General features: G+C 47.8%; 1 protein-coding gene across 3 annotated transcripts in view; it reads left to right on the forward strand.

Annotated features, from left to right (window-relative positions):
* Positions 1 to 16,824, forward strand: part of Grhl2 (grainyhead like transcription factor 2) — a 136,607-nt gene that overhangs the window by 102,103 nt on the left and 17,680 nt on the right. For all 3 annotated transcript variants that reach the window (XM_037197732.1, XM_028857200.2, XM_037197733.1), the window contains exons 10-12: positions 6,519 to 6,606; positions 7,021 to 7,160; positions 10,624 to 10,655. In XM_037197732.1, the coding sequence (XP_037053627.1) occupies positions 6,519 to 6,606; positions 7,021 to 7,160; positions 10,624 to 10,655 (260 nt within the window). The remainder of the gene's footprint in view (positions 1 to 6,518; positions 6,607 to 7,020; positions 7,161 to 10,623; positions 10,656 to 16,824) is intronic.

The raw sequence follows: 16,824 nt of genomic DNA on the forward strand, positions 1-16,824 counted from the left end.
AACAAACACTGAATGAAAGGCCACAGCAGGGAGCTGTCTCCACCCAGCAGGTGAGAACATAGCCCAGTATCTCCAAGGGAGCCAGCGAATCCAGATTTACTTTATTCTATTCAGATAACTATTATTCCAGAAGCTGCCGTCAATGGGAGCCACACCTTGAGGAGCATGCACATGAGATGCCTTAAGAATAGAAATGCTTGCTGTGGTGGCACGCGCCTTTAATCCCAGCACTTGGGAGGCAGAGAGGTAGGTGGATCTCTGAGTTCAAGGCCAGCCTAGTCTACAAAGTTCCAGGACAGCCAGGGCTATACAGAGAAGCCCTGACTCAAAACAACAAACAAACAAACAAACAAAAACAACAACAAAAAAAGAAATGTGTGAGCCACAAACGGCCGAACAATCTGACAGTGAAGTCCTAACAAGACACAGGTGGGAAAACAAGGTTTCAGAAACGGAAGGAAATTATGAAAGAGAAGCGAAAACATCAGACTAGAGAGCGAAAGATGATCCCAGTGTTCTAGAACAATGATCATTGAGAAGAATAAAACAACAAAAACAACAGCCAGCTCTAGAGCAGCGGAATGGAACAGAAGGACACATCAGAAGATCCCGAGACAGTGTTTACCCTATGCCAGAGAAATTGCCTCCGGACAACAATGGAAAGCGACCCCTAGTGGATGGAGTGGCCCACAACCTTTGTGCTAGCACTGGGGAGGCAGAGGCAGGCGGGTCTCTGAATTTGAGGCCAGCCTGGTCTATGTAGTGTGTTCCAGCACAGCCAGAGCTACATAGACCCTGTCTCAGGAGGGGAAAAAAAAAGGTAAACAGATATCAGACTGAAAAGACACAAAACTATACTTTAAGCATCTAAATAAAGAAAGGAAAATAGACAATTTGAAACGAATAGGGATGGGGGTGGGAGGAGGGAGGATGGAAATCCGTGGCTGATATGTAAAATTAAATTAATTATAAAATAAAAATATTTATAAAAATATAAGAAGAAACAAATAGGGAGATTTTTATCATCAAAAATTTCAACAGTAAAACTATGTCTGGAGAAAATAGTTATCTGAATAGAATAAAGTAAATATGGCCAAGGATTTTATCTCTAGCCAAATTAACTGCAGTGTAAAGAATATAGACAACCACAAACTTCAAATAAAATATAAACAAGATTAAACACCTCAAGTTAGTAAATATTCCTTCTTTGGAAATCTCGCAGCCAGTGAATGTTAGCCATGGAAGATGAAACACAGGTATCTGCTGATGGGCTCTGGTCACACATTATCCATACATCTGTAAGTAGTGGGAGGAGTGTGACCATGTGGCCTGAGTAGATGCAGGGAGATGGTTCAGTGGCTAAGAGCACGAGGCCCTGAAGCTGGATCCTCAGCACCCATATAAAAAGCTGGGCACACTAGGGTGACTATGGCTTATAATAAGTTTTGGGTTTTGTCAAATCACTGGGCAAGCTTTAGTGAAACATTTCACTATTAGGATAAGAATTTGTACCGTATCAAGCTGATGAAAGGATGTGCTGGAGGGGAGGCTAAAATCTTTTTAGAATATGGATTAGCCTATAGAAAAACGTCTGCTGTAAATCAAACAGTGAAGGGGAAGATGGATAGGAATCTCACTTACACAACTTAAGTAAAACATAGCTCTCTGAACAGATGAAGATAGGTCTCTTCTGTATCCCAGAATCGAATCAATATTTATATGTATAATTCAGCTATCATTTGGCTTAAAAGGGCTTATTGGGAAATGTTATCATTTTTCCTATTTTCTGCAAAGAAAATATTTTCCAATTTCAAATAACTCTGAACTTTGGAATTATAACCTGTTTTTATGTTAAAAAACAAACAAACATATAAGTGGAAAATGCTGAAGGACCACTGAACTGGATGTTGTATTTACATATCTATATCTGTATAAAATAATGATTATAAATGTTTAAAAAGGAGAGCGCAAATGTGAATTTAACAAGAAGTTGCAGATTTTCAACACTGTACACAAACCCCTTTGTAACAAACAAATATTTATGCTTCTTAAAAAAAAAAGCTGGATATACACATGTACCTGTAACTTCAACATTGTTACAGAGGCATGAGGGTCTCCAGAGGCCCCGGCCAGCCAGTGTAGCTTAAATGGCAAGCTTCTGATTCAAGGCAATAAGGTGGAGAGTAATAGAGGTGGACATGCCATGTGCTTCCCGGCCTCGGCGTGTGCTAAGGCACACGTGCACACAACACACTTGTACACACGGAGTTAGGTAGTAAAGACAGAGCAGTCTCACTGGGAGTGGACAGCTATGGACTGGTGGCCACTTCAGATTAGATGATGGAGAACATGAGGGAAAAGAGGCCGGTAGCTAATTCCATCCTGCCCGCCATTCTTAAAAGGTACATCCAATGATATAGCACAGAGAGAAATGGGTTCCTGTGAGCAGGGACAGCAGAGAGGAAGTGGTCCAGAGAACAGGAAGACAGCACAAGAGCTGCACAGGGGTGTGGATACAGCCTACAGCTGCAGATCTGAGCGGCAGTTAGGTGGCCTCCAGGGCCCAGAGGCCATTTGACTCAGCGTACCCCGTGAGTCCGTACACACACATGGGTCAGAAGGCACCCCGTGAGTCCGTACACACACGTGGGTCAGAAGGCACCCAGTGAGTCCGTACACACACGTGGGTCAGAAGGCACCCAGTGAGTCCATACACACACGTGGGTCAGAAGGCACCCAGTGAGTCCGTACACACACGTGGGTCAGAAGGCACCCAGTGAGTCCGTACACACACGTGGGTCAGAAGGCACCCGGTGAGTCCGTACACACACGTGGGTCAGAAGGCACCCGGTGAGTCCGTGCACACACGTGGGTCAGAAGGCACCCCGTGAGTCCGTACACACACATGGGTCAGAAAATTATTTCTGTTGCTACTTCATAAGTGTAATTTTGCTACTTTTTTGAATCATCATGTAAATGTCTGATATGCAGGATATCTGATATGCGGCCCCTGTGAAGGTTGAGAGCCACTGGCCTAATAAGATAAGGGGGTAGATAGATTATACCATTTGTTTGCCAATTAAAAAAACAATTTCATTCATGTATGTAGATGTAACCAATCGTCTTTTTAAAATAAGAAACACAGAGCCAATGTAAAAGAGAAAGCCCAGAGGTCAGAGCTCAGAGATAAAATCTTACCTCCTGCAGTGCTCCTAACTTCCCCGAGAGAGAGCTACTTCCTGTTTGTCTGTGTTTAAATAGTCTTTCTGTTCTGCCTTCTCATTGGTTGTAAACCCAACCACATGACTGCCTCGTCACTGCCTGTAAGTACCGCCCTCCAGGTCTTAAAGGCATACGTCTCCAATACTGGCTGTATCCCTGAACACACAGAAATCTACCTAGCTCTTCTAACCACCACGCTCTTGCTATGGCTCTAATAGCTCTGACCCCAGGGCAACTTTATTTATTAACATAAAATTAAAATCACATTTCAGTACAAATAAAATATCACCATACATGTATTTTGCCTTTTAGTGACAGAGGATGAGAAGGGGGTATATGCTTTTCCCCACAAGGGTTTGTTTTCTGAAGGCATGTGACAGTTCCTTCAGCAAGGAAAGAGTAGTAGGAAAAGCCATCTACATCTGTGGCTATCTTTGTAAACATGAAAACCCAGAAAGGATCGCACTTACGTACACTTTGCCATTCAGAATACATGTCACATTCCTAACAGTTCCTCTTTTAAATACCGAATATATATCGGAAAAAGTAGTTGACAAATGATGGGTAAATGGTTGTTATTTATTCCAAGCAGCCAGCGATAGCATCTCTGGTGGTTTTCTTTATATCCCAGTATTAAAGAGCAGAAATGTCAAGAAGCGCATGTGAAGAGGAATCCCAGGACCTTGCATGTGGGTTAACTGTAATTGCATTAATTGTAGCAAATGACGTGTACTCTTGGATGTAACAGACTTCTTCCCACTTCTGTAAGTGTAGAAGTGATGTTTTCCGAAAGTTTGGACCACAAATATTCCTAGGATATAAAGTGATGGAGGTCTTAGTGGAGGGAGGTCTCTCTGTCTTCTCTGAATGCATATGCTTCCTTGGGTCTTACTGAAATCACAGCTTTAGTTTAGAAATGAGAGTGATAGTTCTCCGTGAGTGTATATTGTCTTTCTTATTTCTTGAAATAAATACTGCACATATAAAATTCTTCTTTTTTAAAAAATGAATTTATTTATTATGTTTACAACACTCTGCCTCCATGTATGCCTGCAGGCCAGAAGAGCACGCCCGATCTCATTACAGATGGTTGTGAGCCACCATGTGGTTGCTGGGAATTGAACTTGGGACCTCTGGAAGAACAGTCAGTGCTCTTAACCTCTGAGCCATCTCTCTAGCCCCCAAGTTCTTATTTTTTTTGTGGGGGGCGGGTTTCAAGACAGGGTTTCTCTGTGTAGCTTTGCGCCTTTCCTGGAACTCACTTGGTAGCCCAGGCTGGCCTCGAATTTACAGAGATCCGCCTGCCTCTGCCTCCCGAGTGCTGGGATTAAAGGCGTGCGCCACCACTGCCTGGCCATTTTTCTTGTTAAAAACGCTTATGTGGTGGCCACTGCTGGAGCCTGGGTCCTCTGAATGGAGACTCTACAGTGGGTTTTCACAAGATCGTCAGTGAATTCCTGGTAAGGAGACTGAACACAGTCCCTTTCCAGAGGTCGGGGGTCAGTAGCTGTAGGTCTTGAGATGGCATCAAAGGTGGCCTTGGCAAAGGTGCCCAGGGTGGCAGTGCAGCTCCTGACTGATGTGTAGCAGCCATCAACACCGGCCATAAATAGTGACTTCTTGGGCCCAGGAGCGGAGACGATGCCAGTGCCTCTGGGGGCAGGGAAGCCCCAGCACAGAGCCACTTCGGCCTGTCACCTTGCATGAATCCCGTGGGGCTTGCCAATCTTTTTCCCCAAGCATCTCTTCACATGGAGGTGATGGAAAACTTGGCCAAGATGATGGCCCCTTGAATGACAGTGGCTGTTTCCTTAGACCACGTAACACCAACATCAGCATGACCACTGTAGTCCCCAGTAGTGACCATAGCCTTGAACCCGGGCCCCATAGCAGCCCCTGTGCTGGCATGGTCTTCAGAGCCCAATCCTTCAGGGATGCATTCAGGAAAAAGTCAGTAACCTCAGGTTCCTTAATGGACGAGGAGAAGAGGTAGCTCTCCAGGGTCCAGCAGGCATAAAATTCGAGCAGGAAGACAAGAGATCACGTCTTCCAGGGCAGACATAAAGTAGAGAGAGGACTGGAAGCGGGTGAGGCCATAGACTCTCAAGGCCCATCCTTAGTGGTGCACTTCTCCCAGGAAACTGTCACCTTCCCAAAGGTCACCACCAGCTGGGGACCAGGTCTTCAAGTCCCCAGCCGGGGGAGCCTTTCTCTCTCAGACCCCCCCACTGTCGGAGTTAGCTCTCTGCTGTGATGACGTCTGTGACCAGAAGCAGCGTGCGGAGGAACAGGCTTATTTCCTCTTACACTTCCAGGTCACGGTCCATCAGAGTGAAGTCAGGGTGCGAGCTGGAGGCAGGACCTGAAGTGTTGCTAGCTGCTTACTGGCTGGCTCAGCCTGCTTTTGTACACCACCCAGGACCACCTGCCCACACTGACACCACCCACAGCAGCCTGGGCTTTTCCACATCAATCAAGAAAACAACCCAGTGGAGGTTCTCCAGGATGACCATAGCTTGTGTCTAGTTGACAAAAACAAATGAACAAAATAACAACAACCTAAGCAGGACAAGCGTGTACCTTTACATGACACTAGTAGTTAAAAATAAAACAAAAATCGACTTTGCAAAAAATAGAAAAGAATTTGTCTAACTCTGGGGTGTGTCTTGAGTGAGTTATCATTTATGTGGGCAGATAGTAAAGACCCTCGTCTATTTTAATGAAATACTAAATTCTACAGAGCTGCCAACACATGGCTAACTGCCCTGTGTGCACCCAATGAGTAGCGCTGCCCTTTCCCATTCCAAACTTACGCATTTGGAGATCCTCTTGCTTCCCCTGAGAAGCCGCAGATTTAAATCAGGAGTTACTGGGGCATTTAACATTTCTCTTTGTTTTGGTGAGTATTCTGCAGCAGCTGAACCTATATTTATGTATGTTGTTCCTCTTGCTATGAATTTCCATGGCCAGTAAGTATCAATGACACCTCAACATTTAATGTAAAATAAAAATCAGTGACCCTGACTAGAAAACTCACCTGGTTCTTTGCACATGGATTCGAAACTCACGTTCATGAAATAGGCATGAGACAGGAAGAGGAGGCAGTCTGGGCTGGTTGGCGTTCCAGGGGTTAGATCTGAGTGTTGCACCTCAGGGAGGGAGCAGAGGCTTCTGGGTCTCCCCTTCCCTTGTTCAGTTTCCCATCTTCATGGTGTGCGTGCGCGTGCGAGTGTGTGGACATCCTGGCATGCTCTGAGAACCAACCTTGCTTGCTCTCTCTTTGTTTTCCCTATTAGGGAGCAGAAAGAAAGATCCGAGATGAGGAAAGAAAACAGAACCGGAAGAAAGGGAAGGGCCAAGCCTCCCAAACCCAGTGCAACAACTGTGAGTCGTGGCCCCACCCCGCCCTCAAGACTGACTGTGCTAAGGGGAGGTTGCAGCCAGCAGGCTGCCGAGGAAGGTGCAAATAAATGCCCAAGACAGGGCCTGCTTTGCCCTTTCGGTAGAGATGGAGGGGGTGGGGGTGGGGGTGGGGGGCGTGGTGATGTCCTTCCTGTGGAAGCAAACAGAAGTCTTAGACTCAGGACTCCAGGGCGCACAGCAGGCAGTGGAGGAGCCTTCCGTCCACAGGAAGCACTTCCGGGAAGCCACATTCTTCTTGTTTATTTGGGTCTGGGGGTCACATTGAAAGCATAGGCATGTCTAGGGTGCTGAGAAAGCGTCAGGCTAAGACCTGCTGGTAGCTGAGAGTTCTCAGGCGAGAATAACCGTGTCCATGGGCGTTGTGGTTCCGTGCAGCCTCTGATGGGAAGTTGGCCGCCATACCTTTACAAAAGAAGAGTGATATCACCTACTTCAAAACCATGCCCGACCTGCACTCGCAGCCCGTGCTCTTCATACCGGATGTTCACTTTGCAAACCTGCAGAGGACTGGACAGGTGAGACCCCTGCTCACATCCTCCTGCCGCCCTCCACGCCGGTGCTGAGCAGACCACGATATTCAACCCACCCTCAGGTCTAGCAGCACAGGAAAGTTGGTATTCTGCACAAAAAGTAGATTTTTTTTTTTTTAACAGAAAAGTCTGTCTTGGGAGAGAATACTGACATTCTAAGGCAAAGAAAGGTGTGAGCTGTTATTAGAAAATTGTTGACAGAGCAACAGGAGAAAGCTGATCCTCTGCCTATAAATTGTGTTGAGTCTAGCAGACTCTATCAGGGCACATATTGCCACCTTGTGGTGAAAAGTAAAACTATCATTAACTTCCAACATTAGCCCAGCGGGGGGGGGGGGGGGGCGGGGGATAAAGATCTTGTCAACAATTTTTTTCCTTAGTAAGTAAATTGTTCTCACTGAGTGGATGAATCATTTCTCATCTGAAGGATAAAGGAAGCATATATTAGATCTTCCTTCAAAAAAACTAAGTTCTATGGTTCTATCTCCAAATGAAATGAAGGATTTGAAACCAAATAAATGGTCAATAGTTAGATCATCATGACGGCTGTTTTGTGGAAGAGTATGCAGATGCTACTGTGTATCCACAGGAGGACTAGTGATGCTATTGCTCAATAAAAACAGAAAGCAGGGTACCAGTGTGTCTGTGTCCTGTGCTCCAAGGCCGCTGAGCTGAACTGCCCACTGGCCAGGACTTCTCATATGCTCACTGATGCCCAGGCCCTCTGCAATAGAAGGTTTTTTCTCTTTTTCTTCTTTAAGTTTGTGGAGAAAGAGGTTCCTTAGTGTCAGCCAGAGTTGTTTTTGGCCACACTAACCGGGATTTTAATTTTGCCTTGATGGGTTTTCTTTTGAATCCAGAGTCCTTGGTAAAAGGGCTGTTTTGAGAACTAGAAAAATAATGACAGACTCAAGTCCCCTCTCATTCTGAGTGCTGGGACTGACCTCAGCCTGAAGGAGAAATCGTGCTGGCTTCTCCTTCTCTTTCTGAATGTTTTATTTTTTTTTTTTAATGTGCATTGATGTTTTTCCATGGGTGTTGGGTCCCCTGGAACTGGAATTACATACAGTTGTGATACAATGTGGTGATAAATATGCTCACACTTTTTTTGTGGGGTGCATTTCTGCTAAGAATTACTTTAACATTTCTATCTTGCCTTGTTCTGTAGAACCAAGACATAGGAAAGGATGAATGTTGTATCTTGTCCAGAAAAGACAGCCAGCAAGTGTGCGTGTGTGTGTGTGTGTGTGTGTGTGTGTGTGTGTGTGTGTGTGTGCGCATTTTCTGCCCCCTTTTTAAAAAGCTTCCAAGCATGTAGCTGTGCTTTCTAAGTTGTGGGGTCCCCATATCTTTCAGAAGAGCAGTAACTGTGCTAAACTGTTCTGTTTCCTGTCATCATTCTGGCTGTGGTAACACGTCACTCTTATAGCCTGATGGAGTCTCTTGACAAGATTCCTCTGAAGTACAAAAAGCTGTAAATGAATTTAAGAGGACTAGTGTCCCAGCCTGGCTGGCCTAACAGCCTTGCTCCCCCCTCAGTGTCATACCCAAGGCAGACTCTGAGGAAGCAGTGTGACCTTTAGAGTTTGTTGTCTTCACCAGGCAAAGCAGCCTGGTGCCTTGCCGCCGCTTGGCCTAAGTCCCCTTCACAGCCCCCTTGGGCTCCCTGGGGCCCTGGATTCAGAGTGAGCAGAACAGAGCCTGCCTGGAGGTCCCGGCAGCTACACTTGGCTGTCCTGGGAACAGCCTGTTGTCCACTGTGCATAGTGGAAGGACGGGACAGTGGCTGGCTGGAGCTTTTAAAGGTTGCTTTCTGGGGAGAGCTAGGTGCTGAGGAGGTCCTTGAGGCAGAAGGATGCCACACTGATTCTTGGGGTGGTGAAAACAGAGATTTTACATTCAAGGCTTTCTGTTTAAGAAGAAACAAAATCCAATGCAGCAATAGTCATTTAAAAAGTCGAAGAGGAAAGAGTTCTTATATATATCCACGCTAATCGCTAGAATGACTCAACCTGGAGCATTTCCGGTGACTATGTTTTTTACAGCCAGGCCTGGGTTTGGCTACACCCTCAGTGCTGCTGGAAGCCTCTGAGGGTACAGGCGGGGAGTCTGAGGGTACAGGCGGGGAGTCTGAGAGGCCCAGGCTGGGCAGGGACAGTGACAGCTTTAGAAGTGAAGACTTGATACTGACTTGGGTTGTCTTGTCCACCCAAACTCAAACGTCCCCACAGCACAGAGATACAATTCACAAAAGGCCACCGTTACGCTTTAGAAATAACGAGGCAAGAACCTACGCTACGCTACCACAACAGACCTTCTGCTCGTCTCCATCAGTTCAGAAGGAGGCTCCACGTTTTCTTTTCTTTACTTTTTTAGTTTTTTGAGACAGGGTTTCTCTGTGTAGCCCTGCTGTCCTGGATGTTGCTCTGTAGACCAGGCTGGCCTCGAACTCACAGAGATCCTCTTGTCTCTGCATGTGCCACCACTGCCCAGCAAGAGGCTTCACAATTTCTTTATTCTAATTGTGCTTGTCACTGAGTTCTCCTAAAGATGATTGTCCTTGGAGATCTTCCTTTTGCCACATGACCTTTATAGCCTGAAGATAGAGAATGAATGAAAACATGGAATAGAAGGCGGAGGACAGGATTGCTCCTGAAGCATGGAGAAGGTTTTGATTGTAGATGTAAGGGAGAAAGCTGGCAGAGGGAAGAGTCCATGCTGAGCATGGCCGGCTGACTAAACCGGACCATGAGAGGGAGAGCAAGAGAGGAGCCACCAACTAAGACGCACCAACTAAGAGACGCATCCCTGGTCAAGAGGCCAAGAGAGCAGAGCAGCCCAAATGGCAGTTACAGAGGGGTCAGGCTGGGGGAAGGGAAGTGGAAGCCCCACCCCTGGGAGGGACGGGTTTAGGGTGGGGGACCTACTGAGAAGAGGTACTGAGGGATGCTGGGAGAACTGGGCAGCATCTGCTTTGATATGTTAAATAGGCCCCTCAGCCATTTGTTTCTTTGTTGCCCTGCATTTCTGAGGCGTTGGGAAACCCGGGCTAGCCAGACCCCTCCGGGAGCAAACACAGGCTCTGTTGCTGCGGTCTTTCGATGGCTCTCTTGTCTACCCTCTCTGGTAGCGCAGTGTCCAGTCAGCCCACCTATGGAGCCTTCTGAATAACGCTTAGATCTCCCCGATGGATTTTCCTAATGTCAGGAGCAACGCCTGGCAGAGGGCCAGAGTCATCTGGTTAGACCAGACTGGCTTTAGCTAGAAATAGTCACATTTCTGAATTTACTTTATAAAATCTAAACATTATTCCCAGGGAGAATGTGAGGAGGCTGTATTTCCTTAGATAGACACACACACACACACACACACACACAGGAGTAGGGGGGGCATTGCTAATCAAATGTCTGCTATTCCCGGCCTACATGTGTCTCTGATTTCCCCACAGGTGTACTACAACCCGGAGGATGACCGAGAAGGGTGAGACACGAGTTATTCCATTCTAAGCACCTAATGTTTGGGGGGGGGGCATGAACCTCCTGACCCGGGCCACCCTGGGCAGGAGGTGGGACTCCCCGTGTGCTTGTGACTTAGAACCGCCAAGGGGCCGTTGGGTGGCAGCTGGGTGAGGGCCTCTCTTCCCCCTCTGTCCCCTTCCTCCGTACGATCTCCTTTGAATAAAAGTGGCCCGTCTCCTCTAGTGCGGTGTGCTGAGATCTTCCCGATAGTTCCTGCTTCCCATAGTTTGACCCCAACAAGGGTCGAGTTGACAGTGTGGGAGCTTTCCTGAGACAGCACAGCTCTGAAGGCTTCGCTGTAGGTTGAGACCCTGCTCCCTGTCCCGTGGGCTTTAGACGGGAGGTTGTCTCCCAATGTCTCCCACGTGTCTCTGTCACAGGGACAAGACGTTCTCCATCTTTGCTGAGAACACACACTCACCGGGGGATTTTTAGGGGCAGCTAACTCTTCAGTGTGTTTTCTATCTTAACTCACTGTATAGACTCAGAAGTTTGCAGCTACAAATGCTGTTCGAAGGGCGCCAGGATGATGCTTCTCCAGGCCGTGGTAGTGTCCACGGCACATTCTCGGGAGGGTTGTTGAGCGGCCTTCGTCCTCTGTGTGCTGCCGGTGACGCAATGCTCTTTGCACGCGAGGAAGGGCATCGTGTCGTTTCTAAGGGCTGGATGGTTTCGACTTTAGGATTTAACGGAGGGATTTAACCTTTGGCTCACGGTTTGGAATAGCTCCCCGTGGGCTCCCAGGCTCCATTCCATTTGGGTCTGTGGCCAAGCAGAACACGGGGTGGGGGCGGGGCAGAGCTCCAAGTGGTCCCTTGTGTGGCCTGGACACAAGAAGAGAATGTCCTTGCTAGCTATAGAAAGCTCTACTGTGCCATTTCGGCCTCCGGTCTCCTGAATGACACTGCCTATGTTCAATACGGTCTGCTCCAGTGAATTAATTCTTTCTGGAAACACCCCACAGACACACCCAAAAGTGTGCTTTACAAATCTCCTCAGGGTCTCTGTAGCTAGAGTTTTCCTGCCTGGCGCAGTCAGGACAAATCTCTCTCACCGCCAGTCCCACAGCCACTCAGACCCAACCAAGTAAACACAGAGACTTATATTGCTTACAAACTGTATGGCAGTGGCAGGCTCCTTGCTAACTGTTCTTATAGCTTAAATTAATCCATTTCCATTAATCTATACCTTGCCACGTGGCTCGTGGCTTACCAGTATCTTAACATCTTCTCATGGCGGCAGCTGGCAGCCTCTCCTCTCCCCAGCCTTCCTGTTCCCAGAATTCTTCTCTCTCTAGTCCCGCCTATACTTCCTGCCTGGCTACTGGCTGATCAGTGTTTTATTTATACAGAGTGATATCCACAGCAGGTCTCTCATTCCAAATACATTAACAATTGAGATGATCTCAGCATGTCCTGTGTCTGTTGAACAGCTCTGAACTCCATCCGTCAGCCTTGTTCCTTCTGGATCACCCTTTTCCTTCCAAACTTCTGTTCCTCCTTGTAACTGATCTTAGTCAAAATAATGTCTTCCTTTCCCTCGTGGAAGACCACTGAACTGAAACAAGAACAAACAATCCGTGTGTGTGTGTAGGGGGGGATTCGGCCCCTGTGCCTGAGTCTGTGTACCAGTTGTGTGCCTGGTGCCCACAAGGGCCAGAAGAGAGCATTGGGTCCCTGGAACTGGAGTTACAGATGGTTGTGAACTGCCCTCTGGGTGCTGGGAATCAAACCCAGGTCCTCTGAAAGAGCAGCCAGTGCCTTAACCTCCAGCCAGCTCTCTCCAACTCGACCACTGTTTTTATTTGTTTGTTTGTTTTTGTTATTTTTTTTTTGCCTTCTGAAACTTGATTTTCATATTAAACACGTTTAGAACCACATGAATTACTATATTGGGAACTCCCTTCTTATAAGCTGACGTTGTATTTTTCTCTTAAAGCAAGTTAAAATTGCATTCATTCCTGAATGTCTATTTTGTGCTTATTGTTTGCATAAGTTGCATGTAACTAACATCCCAAGGTAATTTTCTCCCTGTCCATAAACCTAGGCTCTCCCATTCTATGTAAGACAGTTTGTAGTTGGTGAAGGAAGTGTAGCAGATATTGCTGACCCCATTCTTGGAGCAGAAGTTGGCAAGTGACAGACTGAGGGCCAGGTGTGTGTGTGTGTGTGTGTGTGTGTGTGTGTGTGTGTGTGTGTGTGTGTGTCAGGGGGAAGCAGGTGGGGGATGAACAGGATCTCACTATGTAGACCAGGCTGGCCTCGAACTCACAGAGATCTGCTTGCATCTTCCTCCTGAGTGCTGGGATTAAAGTGTGCACTACCACACCCAGCCCCAGTCCCCTGGTTTTGAATGGTCTACAGACTAAGGATGCCTTTGACCATTTTAAAAACCTCCTGTGAAGACTGACATTACATGACATGTGAAACAAAGCCCCTTTGGGGCTCCGTAAGGAGTGTCTTCCTGGACACGTCTGCTTTAGTTCCTTTATCTAAATGATTGTCTGTCATTTCGTTGGTGAAACAGCAGCCTAAGTATTTGTTGTTGGGCCCTTTGCAGAGAAAGTTGGCCACCTTCCATCTCAAAGGGAGAGGATCTCAGAAAATGAATGAAATGACCCTCATGCTGCTTAGGGATGGCACCTTGACCAGGACTGAACCTCTAAAATCACTTGTAAATTCTCTGAAGTTTGATTAGAAAGCCAAGCGTCGTGGCTCATGCCTGTAATCCCAGAACTCAGGTAGCTGAGGCAGAAGGATCAGAAGTTTGAGGACATTCTGTTGCGCGTGGTAAAATTCCCATCTCAAAAACAAAAACAATTAGTTTGTTCCTTTTATCTTGAGACAGAAATAATCAAATTTCAGTGGCTGGAACGAACAGGAATGATTAGAGTTCTAATCTCTCGATCACATATTTTATAAGAGACAGCGTGGCGTTATGAAAGAATGCTGGCGTTGAGTTCAGGAAGCCAGGTCCATCCCCTGGACTGCTGTTTACCCACATGAAGCCTCAGGCCGGCCTCTCAGGCCCTGGCTTCCGTTTTCTTGAGTCTCTACCGAGGATGTTGTCGAAGGCTATCTCTCAGATCACTCAGCACTTGGCATTTCACTTAGTAATGTGCCTGAGCTAAAATTCATGGGAAACTTAGGAGACTGGGCAGTGACTGCCCCTGCTGGCAGATCCCGCTGTCTCTTTCGGCCTGTCCTTTGCGAGCTGTGACCCACCTGTAACTCAGCTGGTGCAGCCTCTCCTTCAGGACTCCCTGGGTTGTGGCCCAGTCATCCACTGCGACCAGGGTCCTGTGCTTTTATCCATCGTCTGATGGAGGGATGCGGGCAGCACGGATGCTTCAGTGTCAGTGCGTGGCAGGAGCTCCGCTGGTGCGGTGTGGATTCCTTGGCTACATACCCAATGCTGTATGTGCGTTCTTTTCATGGTTTTCTCACATGTCCCATTAGCTGCCATTGGCGATGAGGAAAAGGGCTTTGAGAAGTCAGGAGACTTCTTCAAAGTCATCCTGGCACGTGGTCAAAGCAGGGGTTGAACCAGCGCCTACCCATAATTCTCAGCACTCACCTGTAGTCTCTGTGCTTCCATTGCTCAGTCTCCTCAGTTTTTTTTTTTTTTTTTTTCCGAGACAGGGTTTCTCTGTGTAGTTTTGCGCCTTTCCTGGATCTCACTCTGTAGACCAGGCTGGGATTAAAGGCATGGCCACCATTGTGGCTCCTCAATTCTTGACCTGTGGCTGTGGAGAGCGTGGGTGGTGGGGGTGGGTGGCAGATCCTACTGTGTGGCCATCTGACCTTTACCAAGACCCTGTTTCATGCATGAGTGTTCCTGCCAGAGCAGACAGGTCTCTGAGAGAGGCCACCATGTGCATCCATCCAGCCCCGAGGACGTACCGTCTTCAGCGGTGTTACCAGAGCTGACATCAGGACTAGGATCAGGCCAAGCTCTCCTCACTCCCCCGGGACTTTGACTTAGCTTCCTGTCCACTGTGTGTGGTGCTTAAGAGGCTGCTCACACACACACACACACACACACACACACACACACACACACACACACACCCAGCAGTGCTGCCAAGGGTCTGGCTCACTTCTCTTGGCCCTCCAGAAGTCCCCGTCAATCCTGGGTACCTTTGGAGTCCTGAGGTCTCCCTTCAGACCTAACACTTCTCAGTGCTTTCCTGATGAGTCTTGATAGCATTTGTTGAGATCAGGGGTCTCGTTTTCCTTGTGATCAGCCCCACAAGCACATGGCTGACTATGCTGCTGGCCCTGAGTTTGTCTGCCCGGTGGCCAGTGGGATGGAGATGACGTGAGAGAAGTGCTGTTCTGTTGCTCCCTGACCTTTGAAAAGTGTCGTGTAATGTTTTCCCTGGCCTGGGCATCACAGAGCCTGCACCCCATGCCCTCTGTTCTTTGGTGGGCGAGCCATAGCTGCCTTGTTTGGTCTTGATTTGAAAAGTCATGAAACCGTTAAATTCGGGACACATTAAGACTTACCGACTCCTACTGGGCTTATAAATTTGACAGTGTAGAGAAGCGTATTTGGCCTTCCAAGAAATGGGGTTTATCTGAGATAGAACTTTAATGAAAAAGTCGGCTGTGGGTTGGAATAAGGTGCTTTCAAGTCAACTGAACTGGAAAAATGAAAACGAGTCTTGCTTGGTGAAGTAGCTTGACTCCCGCACAGCCTGAGAAGGTGACTGGTCATACTGCAGGCCACCTACCCGTTATTAGCTTAATGGCCCCTGACGGCCGCTAAGTGGATTCTTTCCCCTTCTTTTTAAAATCCAGTCCTAGGTTCATGGTCACTCCAGTTCCAGGATAAGTCGGGGTACCATGACCTGCTGTGACAACAAAGCATCGCGGAAAGACAGGGACAGCACCCTAAACGTGTACTACGGCCCTCAGCTGGGACCGGAGTGTTAGCTTTTTCCTTAGCCGTTTTCCTAGTTTGGCATAGAAGAACTAAAATAGGCCAGTGCTGGCTCTCACTTCCCTCTCTGTCCTTAGCAGGGCCCAGGTTCTTTTCACTTCACTCTCTGTCCTCAGCAGGGCCCAGGTTCTTCTCTCACTTCATTCCCTGTCCTCAGCAGGGTCCCAGCTCTCACTTCACTCCCTGTCCTCAGCAGGGCCCAGGCTCTTCTCTCACTTCACTCCCTGTCTTCAGCAGGGCCCAGGTTCTTTTCACTTCACTCCCTGTCCTCAGCAGGGCCCAGGTTCTTTTCACTTCACTCCCTGTCCTCAGCAGGGCCCAGGTTCTCTCACTTCATTCCCTGTCCTCAGCAGGGCCCAGGTTCTTCTCTCACTTCCCTCCCTGTCCTCAGCAGGGCCCAGGTTCTTTTCACTTCACTCCCTGTCTTCAGCAGGGCCCAGGTTCTTGGGTAACTTTCCATGAGGTGGTTCCTCAGACGTGCCCATGTGAATCTCCTTCTTTCCCTGTTAGCTGGATCCCCATGTGCCAGGTCCTTAACACGCTTGAGGCTTCTGTCATTGTAGACATGGGCTGGCTCACAGAGTGCCCATGGGACTTCAGTGGGCAAGCGGGTGGAGCATGCTTTGTGAAGCCCGAACTTGTGTGAAGGATTTGATTGGCTGATACACTCTCTGGTGTATAAAAAGGTGATTAAGCACCATGGTTTCGTGATGTAAGCTGCTAGCATGGATGCAAACGTTTTGGACTGTCCACAGTAGGGTCCCCTGGATTTCTACTAACTGACCTGGGAAGTGGTGAACGGCTCTCTGATGGCAGGAAGTCCACTCAGGAGTCGCAGGGTTTTGTGCTACAGTCTGCAAGACTGGAGTTCCTACATGCCCATTTCCCATGACCACCAAGTGCTGGTTGAATTAGCCTTCTCCATCTTCCTTATCCTCAGGCCTCTCCAGCCTGTGATCATTAACCTCTTCTGTCTTCTCCTGGCATTCTAGTGGTGTTGACCTTGAGTCCCAGGACCTTGTGAGTCTCCAGCACTCACTGGGTTCTCTTGAGCCTCCTCTAAACTTTTTAATTTTTATTATTTTACATTACGTGTGTATGTTCCATGTGGGTATGTGCACATGAGTGCAGGCCTTTGTGGAGGCAGTGCGTTGGATCTCTTGGACCTGGAGTTACAGAAGCCTGAA

The sequence above is a fragment of the Peromyscus leucopus genome, chromosome 20 (assembly GCF_004664715.2).
Source record: "Peromyscus leucopus breed LL Stock chromosome 20, UCI_PerLeu_2.1, whole genome shotgun sequence".
NCBI lineage: Eukaryota > Metazoa > Chordata > Mammalia > Rodentia > Cricetidae > Peromyscus > Peromyscus leucopus.